The 18533-nt window shown below is 41.6% G+C and overlaps 1 protein-coding gene across 1 annotated transcript; it reads right to left on the reverse strand.

Moving 5' to 3' along the window:
* Positions 1-1916: 1916 nt before the first annotated feature.
* On the reverse strand, positions 1917-18215 carry ppp4cb (protein phosphatase 4, catalytic subunit b). The gene is made up of 9 exons (XM_053640634.1): positions 18045-18215; positions 13367-13571; positions 13092-13143; positions 11339-11389; positions 10976-11077; positions 10437-10610; positions 6893-7019; positions 5739-5928; positions 1917-2832 (listed from the first exon to the last, which is right to left on the reverse strand). The coding sequence occupies exons 2-9, from the start codon at positions 13462-13464 to the stop codon at positions 2703-2705; spliced, it is 924 nt and encodes a 307-aa protein (XP_053496609.1). The 5' UTR covers positions 13465-13571; positions 18045-18215; the 3' UTR covers positions 1917-2702.
* Positions 18216-18533: the final 318 nt, after the last annotated feature.

Raw genomic sequence — 18533 nt, forward strand, 5'->3', positions numbered from 1 at the left:
TCATTAACATAGGAGTGTATTGGGTGCCCCTGCAGCACTGAGAAATGTGTTTATTGCAGTAAATACTTTATCCTGGTCATGGTGGTTTGAATTACTAATTTGTTTGTTAGGAAATATCATGAGCAGATGCAGATAGAAATAATAATTGCAGGAGTGGGCAGTATTGGTCAAACCTTCTGCTGGAGCAGCTTGGATTAGTCAAAACTCCTTCGGGAGCAAGCAAGACTGGTCAGAACTCCTTGGGGAGTGAGCAGGATTGGTCAGAATTCTTTTGAGAGTGGATAGGATTGGTCAGAACTCCTTGGGAGTGGGCGGGATTCGGGAATGGGTGAGATTGGTCAAAACTCCTTCAGGAGTGGGCGGGATAGGTCAGAACTTATTCGGGAGTGGGCGGGATTGGACAGAATTCCTTTGGTAGTGGGCAGGAATGGTCAGAATTCCTTTGGTAGTGGGCAGGATTGGACAGAATTCCTTTGGGAGTGGGTAGGATTGGACAAAATTCCTCATGAGTGGGCGGAATTGGACAGGATTCCTTTGGGATTGGGCGGGATTGGTCAGAACTCCTTCGGGAGTGAGAGGAATTGGACATAATTCCTTTGGGAGTGAGAGGGATTGGACAGAATTACTTTGGGAGTGGAGGGGATTGGTCAAAATTCCTTCAGGAGTGAGAGGGATTGGACAGAATTCCTTTGGTAGTGGGTGGGATTGGTCAGAATTCCTTTGGGAGGGGATCAGGATTGGTCAGAATTCCTTCAGGAGTGAGAGGGATTGGACAGAATTCCTTCGGGAGTGGGCGGGATTGGTCAAAATGCCTCATGAGTAGGAGGGATTGGACAGAATTCCTTTGGGATCAGGATTAAAGCATTTAAAAGATACTATAAGCTAGGATTTAACAATGCGTCTCTCTGACCACCTGGTGTACTATCCAGCTTGGATCCCAGCATGTTTTTTAGAGGTGGGAGGAAACACATTATGTAAAAGTTTGACTATAGTAATGCTTCAGATTCTTACATTCTACCATTTACTGAATATGTTTTTTGGACAGTTATGACATTACAAACTATACATCTAACTCAGTTGTCAATTAATTAGGTACGCCTATACAAGTGACTGTTCTAAGTGTGTTGCTATGCACAATTTGTTTCAGTACATCAGTGGAAAAATACACCACAGGACCACCGCTGGCCATCTGTTAATTATGCCGAGGATCATTCTCAGCACAGCAGTACCACTAATACTGTTTTACTACTGCTTTTTTTCCATGCACAGCATATAATTTTAAAAGTGTCTGCTTCTGATTACAGCGTCACTGTTGTCTGGATTTTTTCAGTTGGTGGACTGCTCCTTAACCAAACAGTGAGGATGTTTAAAATCACAGAAACACCTGACATTCTCATACCTGTGACACAAACTGTCCCATCAGTGTCAACTGCCACACAACTAGTGGGTCCACCACACACCTAGAGAGGGATAGTGGGCCTCGCATCAGGGAGTGTTGCCGTCTCGCATGTCCATGGTCCTCGATTCGAGCCTGAGTTTACGTAAATGTTTGTGCAGTTTCACATTCTCTGCATGTCCACAAGGGTTTCCTCCCACATCCCATAAAAAAAGCATGCCAGTAGTTAGACTGACTACTCCCTAAGTGTGGAGGAGTGTGTGTGTGCATAGTGCCTTATGATGGACTAGTGTCACATCCAAAGTGCATTCCCATCTCATACCCAGGAACAAGAATCTGAGGCTATCATAAGCACAGGTTCATTAAAACTGGACAGTTGAAGATTAAGAAGAAAAAAAAAAAAAAAAGGTGTCCAGTTTGGGCGAGTCTGTGCCCATGATAGCCTCAGGTACCTGTCTGACAGGAGCGGAACTTGATGTGGTGTTCTGCTGTTAAAGTAAGCAAACACCACAGCATCATGTTCATACAAAAGTACAGTTTATTGTCACAAATAATAATAAAAATCACCATTTCCTCTATTGAGAGAAGTCAGATGGGAGGAAAAAAAGCATGTTGCCTAAAACAGTTTGGTTTTGTTCCAATACTTTCCAGTGTGGCTGCTGATCACTGCAGGGATCGTAGGCCTTCCTTCACAAGAGTCAATCTCTACGACTAGGGCTTGAGAGGGGAAGAAAAGATGCATAAACTATAACAATGGGCAGTAGTGTCGTTTTTGTTCGCCCACACGTTTAAACCAAAGGGTACAGCGGATGAAAAGAATTTTTTTTTAAAAAGTAATGTGGATTTCCGATAGCTTTCCTAAAAACAAAGAAGGGCTCTTTGAGGATTCGGAAAAAAACGCCACATCCGTCTTTACCTCCATTTCCCTGCTGCTTTCAACTGACCATAGTGCTATTCACATTGGTGAGAATTGCATACAGCTACAGTAGATTTATGAGAGCAAGTGACTTTACAGCAGTATGAGGAACTACAAAGCCAGTCTCCGTGTTTGTATGTGTAACAGAAGTTCAGGTGACAGTGTGTGGCTAAGAGAGAAAATAAGCAGAAAGACAAACAGACAAAAGAAAGAAAGAAGAAAAAAAAAAGTAGAAAAAGTCTTTTTTTAAAAAAAAAAAAAAAAAAAAAAAAAAAACAACAGTTAAGACAGCTGGGCAGGGAAGGGTGGGACAGAGAGAGAAACACAGGTAAATATATGATGACGCTTCCTGCAAAAGGTGGCGTTTCCTTTCCTACGGTTGCGGCAGGCTCACAGGAAGTAGTCAGCCACCGGCTTTTTAGAGGGAATGCCTCTGGTTTCCTGTGGCGCAGCTTCAAATATAATAAACTCTTTCTGCAGGTGCTCGTCCAGCTCCAGGATGGCTGCTACATTCCCACACCTGACAGGGAGGAGAGAAAAATGAAGAAAAAACAGTTTACACATAGCACATTTCCACCATCACAGTGCTAAGAAAAAATGTTCTCAGCACAAAAAAAAAAAAAAAAAAAAAAAAATACATTCAGCGCCATCAGCCGGCCTCAAATTGACGGACCGACAGCAGCCACGGCTCAGAGGTCAGTCTTTTACATCATGGTTTCCCGACCGGGGCGCCACGGCATCCTGGGGTGCCGTCTGATGAGAGCAGGGGTGCCGTGTAAAAATCCTTCAAACATTTCTAAAATGCTATAATGTGTATAAAACATTTAATATACATGATAAATATCTGAAGTCTGAAATAGTAATATAACAACATAAATAATAAGACACATACGCATAACAAAAAAAAAAAAAAAAAAAAAAAAAAAAGGCACTCGCCGTTGTAATAATATTTGAAACGAAAGGGGGCGACTCTGAGTAATCGTCCTATAGACCAACAGGAAATAGCTGAGAGAAGTGGATTGTCATAACAACCATAGCAATGCTTACAAAACAAGGCATCTCGCATGGAGTTGCTGAATGCTGAGGAGGAATTATTTGTTGGTGACGTTTGTTTTCAGTTCACGAAAACCCACAGTAAGGGGAAAAGAAAAAAAAAAAAAAAAAAAAAAGAGAGAGCAAAGAATCATAAAACCCAGTAAACCTTGAAATGATCACAAAATATAGCTATAAATATGAGAACATGTATAAAACTAAATCGAACAACTTCGATTTGTACAATTTTTTATTCATTTCATTCAGATTTTTATTAAACATGGACTTTTACTATCATTAAATAGACATTATTTATTGTAGGCTCATGTAAATGTTAACTACTCTAGATATAAACAAAAAGTGGGAGCTTCCTGCAAACGTCACCTCTCACATTTACACCATCAGGTGATTATGTTCACACATCAGTGTAAACGTCTCTGTGTATGAAGACAGCAGGATGAGGTGTAATCACTGGGTCTGACGGTGTAGTGTAGTGACGGTGTTTATTTGTGAAGATACTGATGAATGAAAACATGGTGCACCGCCCAACGCCCCCTAAAAAAACAAAAACTTTCTGCTTTGGCTTTATTCTTTCAGCAGTATGTACAAAGCAAATTCAAAAGCTTTTGGTCGCAAGTGCCTTCAGTACCGAGTATGAAGGGACAAGAGCGCATTTCCTCATTTGAATCGGCCTAACATAGTCACGAAACATCCCTTATCATGAAAAGAGCTGGTCCTGAAAACAGAAGTCGTCTGTCGAAGACAGCAACGGTCTGAAAAGCAAATATGTATATATAGAGTTGCTTTCCACTGAGTCGCTCTCTCAAATGAGGAAATTGCTAAAAATACGAAACGTCACAGACAGTTCAAACATTGTGTTACGGGAGTTAAAGAAAAATCTTTACAGCATAATATAACATTTTCCATCATTCCCTCCTTTTATCAGTAAAGATAATATAATAATCATAATCTTTGGGGATGCACCGGAATTACAGCGCACGAAAATTTTCAGCCGAAAATGGCTTTTTCGGTTTTTGGCCAAAAGAGAAAAAAGAAAAGAAACATGCCACCCCGCCCCTCAGTGCTCGGCGCTTATCGTCGCATTGCGACGTTACTAGTTCCGCGATTTAAAGGACATTACTTTGAAATAGAAAAAGCAGCGTGAACAGGAAATGATGCAGGCAGAGCTGGAGGTGATGAAAAGCATCTGCTGAAGGATCGACGCTCAGCACAGAGTAAAGTGTGCCAGAGAAACGGGTGTGTACACGTGATGAGGCGCAAACTCCCACACTTTGACACGTTTGACAAGATCCTGCAGGAAAGCGTGCCGATCCACAGCAGTGCCACAACAAGCACGGCCACGCTTTCCATTGCTTCCACTCAGGTATTTATCTGCCCCAAGCACCGGCTCTCCTGCCAGGAAGCTGAGCAACTTTTGTTCTTGAAGAGGAACCTGCCACTTTTGCTTAAACAGAAGGCAGTCCAATTTACTATCGTGTACAGCAACTACGTTAAAATTCGTGCGGCCCTGCAAAACTGTGCCCTTGACTTGAGGCTACGTGTCGTTTATAGTTCGAGGTTGGTTTTAGTTTACTGCTGCCGTTTGGCACAATAATCCTTAATAAATGTAGGAATACATTTACACAAACAGAGCAGAGACCTAGTTCATTACTGGACCGCTTCATAAGCAAAAAACTTTAAAACAGTGAATTATATCCGATGCATTTCCACACTGTCATCATTAAATGTCCGGCGCATTTCGGCTTTAGTAAGCTCTTGCACGGGAAGATTACAAGTTTCGGTGATGGGTGCGAGAGCAACATGATCATCTTCATCGGTCTCTGGAATCGGGTGATAAGAAATGAACCGATGTGTGATAGAACGATCCGGACGATGAGCCCTCTGACGCAGGGAATGATGCAGCGTCCAAACAAGAGGCAAAATTCTCACCACCAATATCGAACTAAAAACAAATCAAGAGAATCAGTTCCTTCCAACTTCCAAATACTGCATCGAACCATCCCCAAAATACCGGCGTCATCATATCCAGAGCTGGCCACTACATTCCACCCAAGTACAAGATCTCGCATCGACAACGCTGGACGCAAGAGCAATCACGTCAGCATTTGAAATGTTACAGAAAAATATCAAGTTTCTTAAAACCTACAGCACAATATAAAATGTGTGGAAATGGTGCACTGAATACGAAACTAACGACAGTAAGACCACATAAAGATAAATATGGACCTAATAAAATCTGAGGTTGTATGAAACTGACCACATGGTCTCAGAGACTTCCTGAATTAAGAAACAAATAAATGGAAATGCCTGCATGTGCTTGCGTGCACACACACACACACACACACACACACTCATGCGTGCGCACACACTCACCTATAGCAGTAGTTGGGTGCAGACCACACAGTGAGCACGGTCTCGTTGAAGTGCCACTTGTAACCCTCCATGACGAGCTGGTGGGCTCGACAGATCATGTCGATGTCGTTAGCGGCGTTGAACTGGGCCACGACATCACTGCCGAACAGGTATCCTGCTCCTCTCGGGCTCACTCCCCAGCCTGTGGTGTCTGCACACAAACAGATCATCGTTTAGACGCCTGACGCAGAAATTACACCGCCCATGAACACCTGCACAGACTGATCCAACCTAGTTTTAACTCAAGCAATAACATCATCACCAACACTATTTCATTATTCCATTACATGAGGAATAAAACACTTGGGGCATGCTGTTAAAGGAAAATAATCAAGGACAGGGTAGTGTGATGCAGCAGTGTTACTGTTACCACGCTTACTGCCTGAGATCCCACAGAGTTTTATTCCTCTTACGCCACAGCGATTTTTTCCAATGATTACATTTTTTTAATTGTACTTTTTATCCATTTATAGTTCCATTTAATGCTGTGGAACATCCAGAAGACTAGTTCTTGGTATTGTTTACATTATAGCAGCTATAAACAGTTGTTCCTCCCCCCCCCTCTAAGTTAATAAGCTAAAAAAAATATCTGCTTCTCATGTTACAGGAAACAGAAAAGTCCTCCTCTTTACAAAGTGCCGACACTGGAGACTCCTTCCATAAATGCTTACATCTCACCGTTACTGTAGAAGCTACAGTGTACAAGAACGAGTGCACGGATATAAACCTGTGATTCGGCTTTCAGCCGGCACTACTGTCAGGGCTGCAGTTGTAGAAAATTAAATCAACATCATCTGACCAATCAAGAATTCAACAGTGCTGAAATATAGACTAAATTGAAAGTACAAAAAAAACAACAACAAAAAAAAGAGGAAATTTATACAGCGGTGGATTCCTCAAATAGATGAAAGATCTTGGGGTATCATTCCGTCTCAGTCCTATTCATAACACGTTCGAAATAAATACATAAATAATCGTCTTCACATGCTTAATTGTTGGTTTTCCTTTGTTACCGGTGAGTACAAAAATGTCTGAAATGCAAGAGTGGGATAAAAGAATCTGGTAACTGAATCCATGTAACCCTAGTTTAAAAAAAAAAAAAAATCCCGCATTACCTTCAGGGTCCGACCACAACAGGTCGCACATCGGCCCGTCGTGCGGCACTTCCTGTTTCCTATCGATGGTTCGGATTTGGTCCAAAGTCTGGATAGAGGGCGAGAGGCCTCCGTGCACACAGAAAATCTGCAGAGCAAACCGGGACCACAAAATGATCCATATCAGACTTTGACCAATGATTATCTGAATTCTTAAAACGGAGTTCGACATCAAACAGTGACTGATTTGTAAAGATAACGAAAGCTAAATATTGTGCACAGGCTAGACTATTTATAAAGGCTTACACTTGTATAACTCTCCCCACTGTAACTAACGCTATTTGCACGTAGACGACGTTTATACACCAGAGCAAACACAATAAATAAAGGTGATAGCTGGTGGTTAAGCGCACTGTGGTGCATGCTGATGCAGAGTGGAAAATGAGCTAGTCATGCTTTCCTGTAAAAGAACCTTTGTGTCTCAGAACGTCTAGACAAACAGAGTCTGTAAGGAGAAAACGGCTGGGCTTGTGGTGTCACAGAAGGGTGTATTGAGTCCGTCACATTTGAGAAACACAAACTATAGCTGTGCTGTTTTATACACAGGATGTTGCATCTAGCTGCAGTAACTGAGCCATTTCATAATACACCACCATCTACACATACAACACACACACACACACACACACACACCCCCCCCCCCCCCCCCAACAACCCCACTTCCGCATAGTGATGTTCAGTTCAAATGCACATACAGTGAGCGCCTACTGCTATGGTGGTCAAACGGAGAATGTTTCAGAGGCAACGTTAGTCAAAACAGTTATCTAACAATATTAATTACCAACGCTTCTGCTGTTGAGACAGAACTAATGGTTAAAATTAGAGATGCACCGATGTATCGGCTGATAAAGGCTATTTTTCCCCGCTATCGGCCGATAGTTTAAAAACGACTGAAGATCAGGGACGGTTATATCCCGTCAATCGAAAGAGGGCGGGAACACACATGGATTTCGTGCTGTGTGTAAAGATGTCGTCTCTCGTGTGGAATGACGACAAAACTGCAGTGTGTAATCTCTGTAATCTCTACACTGCTAATATTTTACACCGGAAGTGAGCGGAAGTGAAGCGGGAGTTTCGGCATCGAGTCAAATTTTTTTTTTCCGTGCGCTGCTCAGACGCTGCTTGAGCTGAATTAAAGGGCCAGTACACCGGTGAAACATTTTTAAATGAAGATGAGTGACAAAAACGTAGTATATGTTGCCCAGAAAAATATATTTCTGGAGTAGTAGGTTTCATATGCAGTTAATGTTAATATGTTAACGTCCTCAGCTGTCTTTGTGCTTTGTGGAATTCATTATTATTCATTTTATAAAAGGCAGAACTATCCGTATCGGTCGATATCACTCTGAATAATCTGCTCTCAGTATCAGCTGAGAAATTTAGTATTGGTGCATCTCCAGTTAAATTATACTGTCCTGGTTGTGTTCTTACAATTAGGGGCTGTGCAATATAACTACTTAATACCAATACTGTGATAAATTGTGGACATAGTTGTTTGGTTTGTTTTATTTTTACAATGCAATCCACTACGGCTGTCACAAATGCTCGATTATAATCGACTACTCGTTTATAAAATGTCCTCGAAGAAAATTCCACGCAATAATGCCTTCGGCAAATGACACCGGTCTGAGAAACTAAGACTGAATATGTTTCAATTGAGATTTTTTACAGAGCGTTTTTTCGTCCGTTCATGTCGCAAGGTTTTTAAAATGGACTACATTTTCAGGAAGCGGTTTCGGAGCATGACCTCATCTGTAGGAGATGGAAAGTTCTGGATGAGATCAGAGAAACTGACCATCATTTACACTTTATTGTCCAGCATGTTGTTTGCACTTCAGATGTATTTTGAACAGTATTATTCCGAATTAAACACCATCACCATCAATTGCGCGCTAGCATGCCTCTGCTATGTTCACCCATGATCCCCCCCTCTGCGTGCCGATGCAAAGACACGATAACACAAAAGATATAAATCGATGAACTCGTGGGGTTTGGGTTTTCCTCAAAAACCACCAAGCTACCACTGTTGGCCCGTTGAGCAGGGCCTTTAACGCTGTCTTCTCCAGCAGCGCTGCATCATAGTCAGGGTCACTTTAAAAACATATTCCATTACAGTAACAAATGACTTCATAAAAAATGTAAATCACTAACCTAATCAAAAAGTACCACAATATGAAAGTAATGTATTCTGATTACTTTTGGATTAGCTCAAGGTCACATATGTAAGCAAAGTCAAGAGGAACAGCAATATGATGAAAAATACTTTTATTTAGAGCTTATTTTAGAGCTTAAGAACATGTTCAATGTTTGGATTTGTTTTAAGAAAACGAATGAATAAATAAATAAAAGATCGCTGTCACTGATGTGGGTAACATTACATCACCAACGTTAGGGTAACCTGATTTTGGTGTTCCAAAAAGAGGACCGCCCCCCCACACACAGGTCTTAATAGTGTTCAAAACAGTGAATGCAGATTTTAGTACACTGAAAAAGACACATTATTACCACTATTACAATCATATAAATATATACAAATTCCTACATTGTTTTGAATAAGATAAAATATTAGATGATTGTACCTTCCCCCACGAGTGTACCTTCTGCCATCATTTACACATCTGAATGGCTGTGAAATATGAAGCAATGTGATAACATGAAATTAAAAAGGACCTTATATGGCCGTGGGCATTGTTTCGACTCAGGACAGATGTCATTTGCTGCTATTGTCAAGCAACTGTTTGATGCTGTACACAACAGTGCGTCACCTTCGCGCTCTCGCTGAGAGAAGGCTAAATGGTTAACAGGCAGGAATTTGGTCAATAGTTGCTGCAAACCTGTTAAAATCGACCAACTGGTGTGTGAGAACGTGGGAATTACAGAGAGGGGTTAATGCAATGCAAACATGCACACACACGCACATGTTGCAGCATTAGACCATAAGCACATCATAATGAAACTAACGCCGATTCCTCGACATTTTCTCAAATTTAGAAACCCCAGCCAGACGCTTTTTTTAAGGTCTGAAAAAGAGGACGTGTGGTCACCCTAACAAAAACACCTCCGTGAACAATTTGCTCATGTGAGTTACGACTGGCAAGAGAGAACCTGAACTATAACCAAGCAGCTGTCTGTGTTATGTTGTGTTAAAAGATTAATTCCTTCGCCCTTAAATGAAAACAAAATGTAATCCTGATAGTATTCCCATGTTTTGCAAAATGTACCTGTAATCTGATTACTTTGCTTTTTGATGTAACTGTAACGGATTATAGTAACCAGTTTTTTGTATCTAGATTACGTAACGCCATTACATTATTCCGCTACTCCCCAAGCCTCACCATGGCTCTGACCGGAACTTCGTAACAAGCTGGGATATGCGAAGAGAAGAATTTCACTGTACTATACGTGTGAAAAATAATAACTCTTCTTCTAAATACATATTCACCCAAATAAAAAACAAAAACAAAGTAAGCTAGCAACGGGTATTTTTTTTTTGTATTAGACTGACCTTGCCGTCGATGATGGCCGACAGGGAGAGGTAGTCGAAGATCTCGGTGCAGTACCTCCACACTGTGACGGAGCCGTACTTCCTTAAGCACTCGTCGTAGAAGCCGTACACCTGCGTGATCTGCCTGGACTCGTGGTTGCCTCGGATCAGCGTGATTCTGTCAGGGTAGCGCACCTGACGTGGACCATGACAAACTTTAGACCGATAATAAAGAGCTTTTTATTAACCATTAACCCTAGTCGAACTTTATCTTGCTCTCCCAGCCTACACTAGGCTCCGAGATGCTAATCCACTGATCGTTTTCCTTTAATAATTGTGCGACGCTTGCTTGGTGCTAGTGATCAGACGTTATCCAAATCCCTGAACTTACACAGAACCACTGGCAGCCCCTTAAAGAAATATCCCTGGCCCGCAAGCTGCTCAGCTCTATGATCACATGTACGTCTACTGCCCGTTAGACCACGTGGATAAAAGCTTATGCACAAACACGTCTGAACTAAACAAACAGTAAGAACAGCAGCGAGAAACCAACTACAAACCTTAAGGGCCAGGAGCAAAAGGAAAGTCTCAACACTGTAAAAGCCTCTGTCCACAAAGTCTCCCATGAAAAGGTAGTTTGTCTCTGGAACATCACCTCCCACCTGTACAGAAAACAACTCCATTTAAACATGCTTTTAAATTATATATAACTTGTGTGGGTTTTTTTTTTCTTTTCTTCATGCTGCAAGCAAACAATATTTTAATTTCATAAAATAAACAGAACCAGAAACCCAATTTCTAGAACTAAAAAAAATACCAACAACTTCTGAGATAATAAATTCAAACTGGCCAACATGATGCGCTTTTAAACCCAGTAACGTTTAACCGAACACATTATGTGTGCGTGTGAACGCAAGACTCACTCTGAATAACTCCTTCAGGTCATAAAACTGTCCGTGAATATCACCGCACACCTGAGGGGGGGAGATCATGAGATATTCCATCAATCTGCATGTTTATACAGGCACAATAACAAAACATTAAAAAAAAAATAAATAAATAAATAAAAAATAATGACTAAATAAATAAATGAACACAAACATGTTTGTCAAAAAAAAAAAATTTTAAATAAAAAAATAAATAAATATATATATATAAAAAATAAAAACCTAAAAAGTCTGAGGGGCTGAGAGTTTGTCGTTCACATGGGTGTGAGCCGAGCGTGTTCTAATACACTGGCATTTGAGAATTAAATTTTAAAAAAAAATTGATTAAACAAGATGAAATGTTTGCTTAATCTTGGAAAACGTGTGAAGTGTATGATCTTATAGATTTAAATTTTGTTTATAAGCTCAACAAGTATAAAGCATGCTTCACTCAGTGAACAGGAAAGAACGCGAATGTAACTTGCATTTAAATGTCACTGATATTTACGCCGATCGGGTCTAGCCGGTTCTGTGGGTATGTGAAATGCTCTTATGTGCCAAATGCCACGATCAGAATGATCGTGAACGGTGATGTCGAGAGAAGCTCTGTAAAACCACAGTGTCTAGAAATGCTCTAAGACATATGAACAGCTGCAGCCCGCTTTCACACGGCACAGTGTCTCGTCATGATATTCATCGTCTTTTTCCACACCAGCGTATGAAACTGCGCAATCTAGCACATCTCTGACCTGAAACAAATGTCTTCGCAACACAAAGCTGAGGTTTCGTATGATATTTCTCCAGCATGACGGCACGGTTATAGGAAAATAATCGACGACAGGGTGGTGCGATGTCGCCTGATGCAAAGCAGGGTTACTTCTACCTGTGTTTTTGTTCCTGTTATTGTTATCTTTGTAGAGTGCTCCAGCGAAACGATGACGTGTTAGAATGAGGATTCGACGGTGCTGTGGTATAAATGTAGGCAGACATTTCCATAGATCTTAAAAAGGTAGGACAGTGTGCGATACTTATACAGCATTCCACGACAGGTCTGACTCTGAATTCCAACTTCAGCGAGTTCAGCGAGTGAGGTTAAAAATCAACAGGGCTGCTCACACAGCATCAACAGTAAACAAAGTCATGTAAACAAAGTATTTCTCGAAGACACGTCAAGCCGGCCAAACGCGTTTTTTTTTTTTTTAGAATGTGGGCAGCAGAATGTACACTGAGGAAGGTGATATCCGCCCAGTTCCACATACGAGCTCACAGACGCCTATGATTGGCTAGTCCCGTTGTGACTCAACGGCGAATCACCGGCGTCTGTTGCATCATCAGGATTCGGACTCGTGTTCGAACGTTAGATTAGCGTTTTAAAAAAAAAAAACGAACATGGAGGTGTCCCCCACACGGTCCCCCACCTTTGTAGCTTGAACGCCATAATAAACAAAAACGCCATAATTCTGAGCGCTGACGTCCCGCTTCCGAGGTAAGTCGAACGCAGCAGAAACCCTTTTACCGATTATACATACGTTTCTATGTTACACAAATGAGTAGGAGAATGGGTTAGGGCGTGAGAAAACTGCGATTTGATTCTTTAAAAATGACGCCAGCAGGAGAAAACTAAGACTTTCAGACTCTGAGCACAGACAACAACAACAACAAAAAAAAAACATTTCAGTAATCCACTTGACTCCCATGAATCATTACATTTCCAATGAGTCATTTAATTACAGTGATTCCATTTACTTACTGTGACTGGAGAGTCCACCCTCTGCACATTACTCTCTTCTACAAGAATCTCTCTAGAACACAAACAGACCAAAACAAACCCACACTGCAATTAGGAGGGAACTACATGCAAATACGACAGAAATACTCTTTTTCTCTCATACTCTTTGCAGGTCGTTTATCTAGACTAGTATAACTAACTGCTTCAGATATCTTCGTTATGGTATACAGTGTTAAATTGGTATTGAGCCATCATTAGTCAGAGGGCCTTTCTGTGACATGGCCGTTGTTTATTACCTGGCTTTGGCACACAGAGCCTTGACCTCGTTCTCCTTGATGAGCTCGCATCTCCTCAGCTGGTCGATCTGTCGGTCCAGATCACTGATGTCACCCATGGTGAAGCGCACACAGCAGGCTGAACCGTTTCTCCCCCCACACACACTCGCACAGACACACACACACGGACACTATCCTGTAGACGGCACTGGGGTGGGAGTCGAACCTGCGGAATAGAGAATAAAACCATACTACGCTTAATGACTGGTTTATTCAGTAGATCTGTGCCATCCTTCACTGTGTACTAGTTTAGTATGCAGGTCATTTCAAAGGTATGAAAAGACTAAATATAACATGCTGTATTGAGCGCATCAGATACAGCAGTGGAGCTAGGTGGGGGGGAAAAAAATTCTACACCATGTAGGTGTACAGTTACGCTTGGACAAGATGTGCCAATTGTCCTCGACCGCTTCAGCAGGGTCAGTTTCTGCTGGTTTTCCTGGTGGACGAGGTCTGAGACTGTACTGCTACATTTTCAAAAACTCTGCTCTGGAGTTTTTCTACTAATGACATACAGTAACTCCTCTACTTCAAGTAAACAAACATACCGCATTTCACCAGAACAAATGAAAATATTTTTATTCGGGATACTTTCTAACCTCCCCTTGGTTGTCTGTCTCGGATAAGGAGTACGTTTAACGAACTCAAGTCTTAAGATGCGCCCAAAATACTTTTTTCAGCTAAGTGCGAGTTCGGTGCAAATGTCAGGATTTTGTCAAGCGGGGATCTAAAATGTCCGTGGCTGCACAGACGGCAAGTCTTCACATTTTTTTAACGACCCAGGGAAAGGCATTAAGACAAATTCAACAACAGGACAAGAAGAGGAAGGCTGAATTAAGCAATGATTACTGCTGCTAGCGTGAACAGAGACGAGAGGGGCGATGAGGACACGCTTTGTGTAAACGTGGTTCAAACTTCTAGGTTGCGATATGGAGTAGATACGTTCAGGAAAAATACAGTGTTCAGAACTTTACATGCTATCAATCAGAAAACGTTCAGAACATTTGAGAGGGATTTCCCAATTCAGCACCTACCAGCCCTAGACGCACTGAAGAAACGTCGCGGTCCTTTCACGCCGGGCGAGACGCAAAAAAGTGAGTCGTAGATGAACGGCGCGTTCACGCCGAACGCGAGATGATTGATCGCCTTCAGCTAATTCACGCCTGCACGGTACACAATAGTTGGTGCGACCCACTGTTCAGCTGATCAGTCTATTGTCTTCGACCACCATCAAGAAGACGAATAACAGCACCACAACACAAACTGTTAAAAAGCACAGAAACTTTTCTTATTTATGTATAGTGTAACCAGAAACGGAGGCAGAACGTTTTTTGACCACCACCATCAAGCGGTTTTAGTCTGAATGAAATAATGTGAAATATATTGCAGTAACACAGCAGTGGGACAAAACCAGACTTTCATGCCCAAGACCAGCACACGTTTACTTTTTTTTTTTTTTCCCCGTGGTGGAAGAACTTTGATAAATGAAGCGACAGTTCAGTTCATACCATCACCTTATATATTTATTACTGACATGTTTCAACAAGAATATTAAGATAAATAACAAATGACACACAGAGTATTGTTTTCTGTTACAAAAAGTCCAACTAAATATGAAGTGTTTCAGTTAGAAATGTGCTTCATACTACGGCATGTGACGACGGTTTGTTTATATCTCCATGCTACTTGTATGTGTGCGCGTGCGAGAGAGAGAGCGAGAACATGCACGCTGAGCAAACGGCACTTTTAAAACGCGTAACTATCTGATGCGCGTGCCATTTTAATCCGTAAAAGCCCAGTTGGATGGAAACAGGCAGGAGACCGTAATTATTGCAAACTTTTTCTATGCACTTTGTCAATAACAGAAATGTGCAAAAAGTGGATAGAAACTTGGCAAACGTTAACAAGAACTCAATGTCAATTCTCTTCTCTCTTTGGAAATACTCTTCTTCGGTGTTTATACTGCTTTTCAAAACAGCTTTCTGTGCGGTAGCGTCACCTATCTCGCCCTTTCGTACAACAGCAGTGTGTCCGGGCACGTGATCTAAAGCCGAAATCTAATTGGACGGCCGGTTTCATGGCCGACCAACACGCTGGATGGGAAAAAAAAAAGGGTCACTTGGTTGCGCCGTGAACAATCACGCCCGGTATGAACAACTCCACAGGGATCTATTGTTTCGATTCAAGAGCGACAACACGTCAAACATTCACGCCGCTTAATCGTGCTCAGCGTGAAAGGACCCTTAGTTTAGGTTAAATTTATAGTCAACGTCGCCTCTGCAAATTTATACAGTGATCGAGATCAACACGATATACACTGTGTGTATTATAACGTTACATAATCGGCGTTGTATTCTCTACCTTCCTCCAAGTTAGTATGAAAGATAAGTACAATAAAGAAGAGAAAAGATAGATCAGGCTATTAAACCAGCGATTACATGTCAGATAAAGCCAGTGATCATCTGTCTGACGTAGTTTAGTTACGATGGGATTGTACAGGGTGTACTGGATTCAGCCCAAAACTGCTCTACATTACACCCAGAATTCTCAGGGGGAGAAGGAAACACCACCGCTGTGTTTCTGTACGCCTTGAGGCAAGACACTACAGGAAGAAACGACAATCTCTATGATCTGTAAGAAAAAAAAGAGGGTTGATGTCACAGTTTGTCTGCCGTGTTAACGGAAACTTAGCAACTTGGATGGATGCACAATCAGCTCATCTCTCTAAAATAATTGCCTCCTGATCTGTACACGTCAGCTTCCTTTATAAACCTGACAAACCACACACTAACTGGAGCAGAAGAACATGACACCGGGGTGTGCTTTTCCTCACGATATTCAGAAACAAATATCTGTTCCTAGATGAACGGCATGCATGAAATGTTCACAGGTTCATCGTGATCCAAGATTAAGAGGAATTTCCTAAAAATGTTGATAATTTTATGTCTAAAAAAACTTTCTTTAAAAAAAAAAAAAAAAAAAAAAAAAACACACAACACAAAAAAACAAACCACGACCCACAAACAGCCGACATTATTAGAAGAGTGCTTGATTATCTACTCGGCTGAATAATAAAAGCGATGATTTTGCTTACACGGACAACAATAATCCGATATTAACCTGATTAAGACGATACTCTGATTAAGGATCTAGCATGTAAACAGCAATTTCTGATGACCTTAATCCGACAAAACTCTGACATACGCGAAGTAAAAACAAATCGAATTAAGACATGTGACACGGACACCGGTAATCTAATTACGGACCGTATTCTGAATAAGACAGTATTGTGATTAAGGTGTTTACATGAGTCGCTTTTAGAATACTCCTATCATGTTCAGGTTTGACACGTTATAGAACATAGCGTGATTAACGGCACACGTCATTACGTCCCGCCGTCCCCTCCAGAATTCCACGTATCGACATACACTTCGTCTCCGTCATGGAACCGTATACAGTTTCACTTCTAATTTTACGAACGCTTCAAGTGCAGTTCATTATTTCTCATGCTATACGTGCGAATTTATACACGAAATACATGTATTTCTCCTATCATACAGTAGGCAAGTACGCGGTTTGGGACGCAGCCGTGCTCTCGTTTGCCGTCAAACGGTCGAGCGCTGCCGTGTGTGTACGTGTCCTGTCGCACAATGCGGTGAAAACTCTCACACGACGTTAATAGTGTGATTAAGGTGCGTACACGTCTGTAACGCACGTCGATAACTCGACTAAAACAGGAATACTCCACAAATTCCATTTGTGTTTACTTCCGAGTATGACTTTAATCGGATTAAGGTCTTCAATAATCGCTGTTTACATGCTAGTTTCTTAATCAGAGTATCGTCTTAATCGGGTTCATATCGGAATATTGTTCTTCATGTAGAACAGAATAAAGGAAATGGCGAATCTGCTGAAACTCCTAACATCTTATTCATTAACAACTCCCACACCGGCTTAAAATTACTTACACACACTTATATCACCTGGTACTAATGTTAGAAAATAAACTCTTAATGTAATAAGAAAGTGTTTGTTAGTGACCCAGTTAGTTCTGTGAGAAACCAGTTCCAGCCAGCAGAACCAAACTAATAGTGACGCAAACACTAATAATTAGCATGCTCGTTTAGCTTAGCATAGCTTAGCATAGCAAACTCACACACAGTGGAGCTCAGATACGCGACCTACCACATTATCATTTATTTATGTTTCATTCACTCATACATGAAGGGTTTAGATGAGGATTGGGATGTAATGTGTTAAAGGTGCTCGGCTGTGCGATGCTAGCCCGGCTGCTCTGAGCACCAGCCTTCTCAGCTAAGCTACCTTAACTAACCAACGCGACAGGTTAAGGACACAATGCTAACAGGTTTTTCTCAGCAGTTAAACGTCAAAATGGACTCTTCGGGATTGTTCTAGACGACCCGCGGATTTCCTGCGAACCCAAAGAGATGGCGTGGTAAAAGGGATTGAACATTAAAATATCGGCTAGTGGGTGTTAGCTTAGCTTAGCTTTAGCTTCGTAGCTGGGCCTGGAAGGTTTTTTTTTTTTACAACGATTCTTCGGCTGAAACCTACAACCGCGTGACGCTGAACTCAACACATTGATGAGGAATGGATTAAAAGTGGTTGTTTAAATTACCTGAAACACTTCACTCGGATTTAGACGGAGTTTGGAGAAACCGAGGAAACTTCTCCCGTGCGAGTCGTTTTCTTTCACCCGGCTCACCGTCTTTTTTTTTTCCGTTTTTTTTTCCTTCTCATTCGCCACCATCTACCGGCGTCTAGCTCCGCCCCTTTCCCCCTGCCATCATCACCACCATCATCCCGCCATGACTCCATCCCAAACAGCGCCATAGTGGACATGTAGTGCATTAAAATAGGGTACAAAATCCATTCCGTCATACACTATGTAATGCTATTATTTAGGGGATTGAACGACATTTTGAATACAGCCCTTGTGTCTCGCTTACTTGAAGAATCCTCAAGTTAGTGAAACTAAGTGACTCTTTTCAGTGAGTCGGATCATTTGGTTCCGCTCACCATTAAGAGTCGACGCTTTCGGCTCGCAAACGGCTCATTACCTGTTTTTATTTATTTAAATATAAAGCGGACAAACTCGATTGCTGTC

Source organism: Ictalurus furcatus, chromosome 13, assembly GCF_023375685.1.
Source record: "Ictalurus furcatus strain D&B chromosome 13, Billie_1.0, whole genome shotgun sequence".
Classification (NCBI taxonomy): domain Eukaryota; kingdom Metazoa; phylum Chordata; class Actinopteri; order Siluriformes; family Ictaluridae; genus Ictalurus; species Ictalurus furcatus.

What these genes read in the sequence shown, in the direction of transcription:
- ppp4cb (XM_053640634.1), bottom strand. Translation starts at nt 13,464, where the DNA reads ATGGGTGACATCAGTGATCTGGACCGACAGATCGACCAGCTGAGGAGA. An exon ending in TTTTGCTCCTGGCCCTTAAG is followed by an intron (nt 10,611 to 10,975) that starts GTTTGTAGTTGG and finishes GGTCCACGTCAG; the next exon opens with GTGCGCTACCCTGACAGAAT. An exon ending in GCACCCAACTACTGCTATAG is followed by an intron (nt 2,833 to 5,738) that starts GTGAGTGTGTGC and finishes CCTCCCTGTCAG; the next exon opens with GTGTGGGAATGTAGCAGCCA.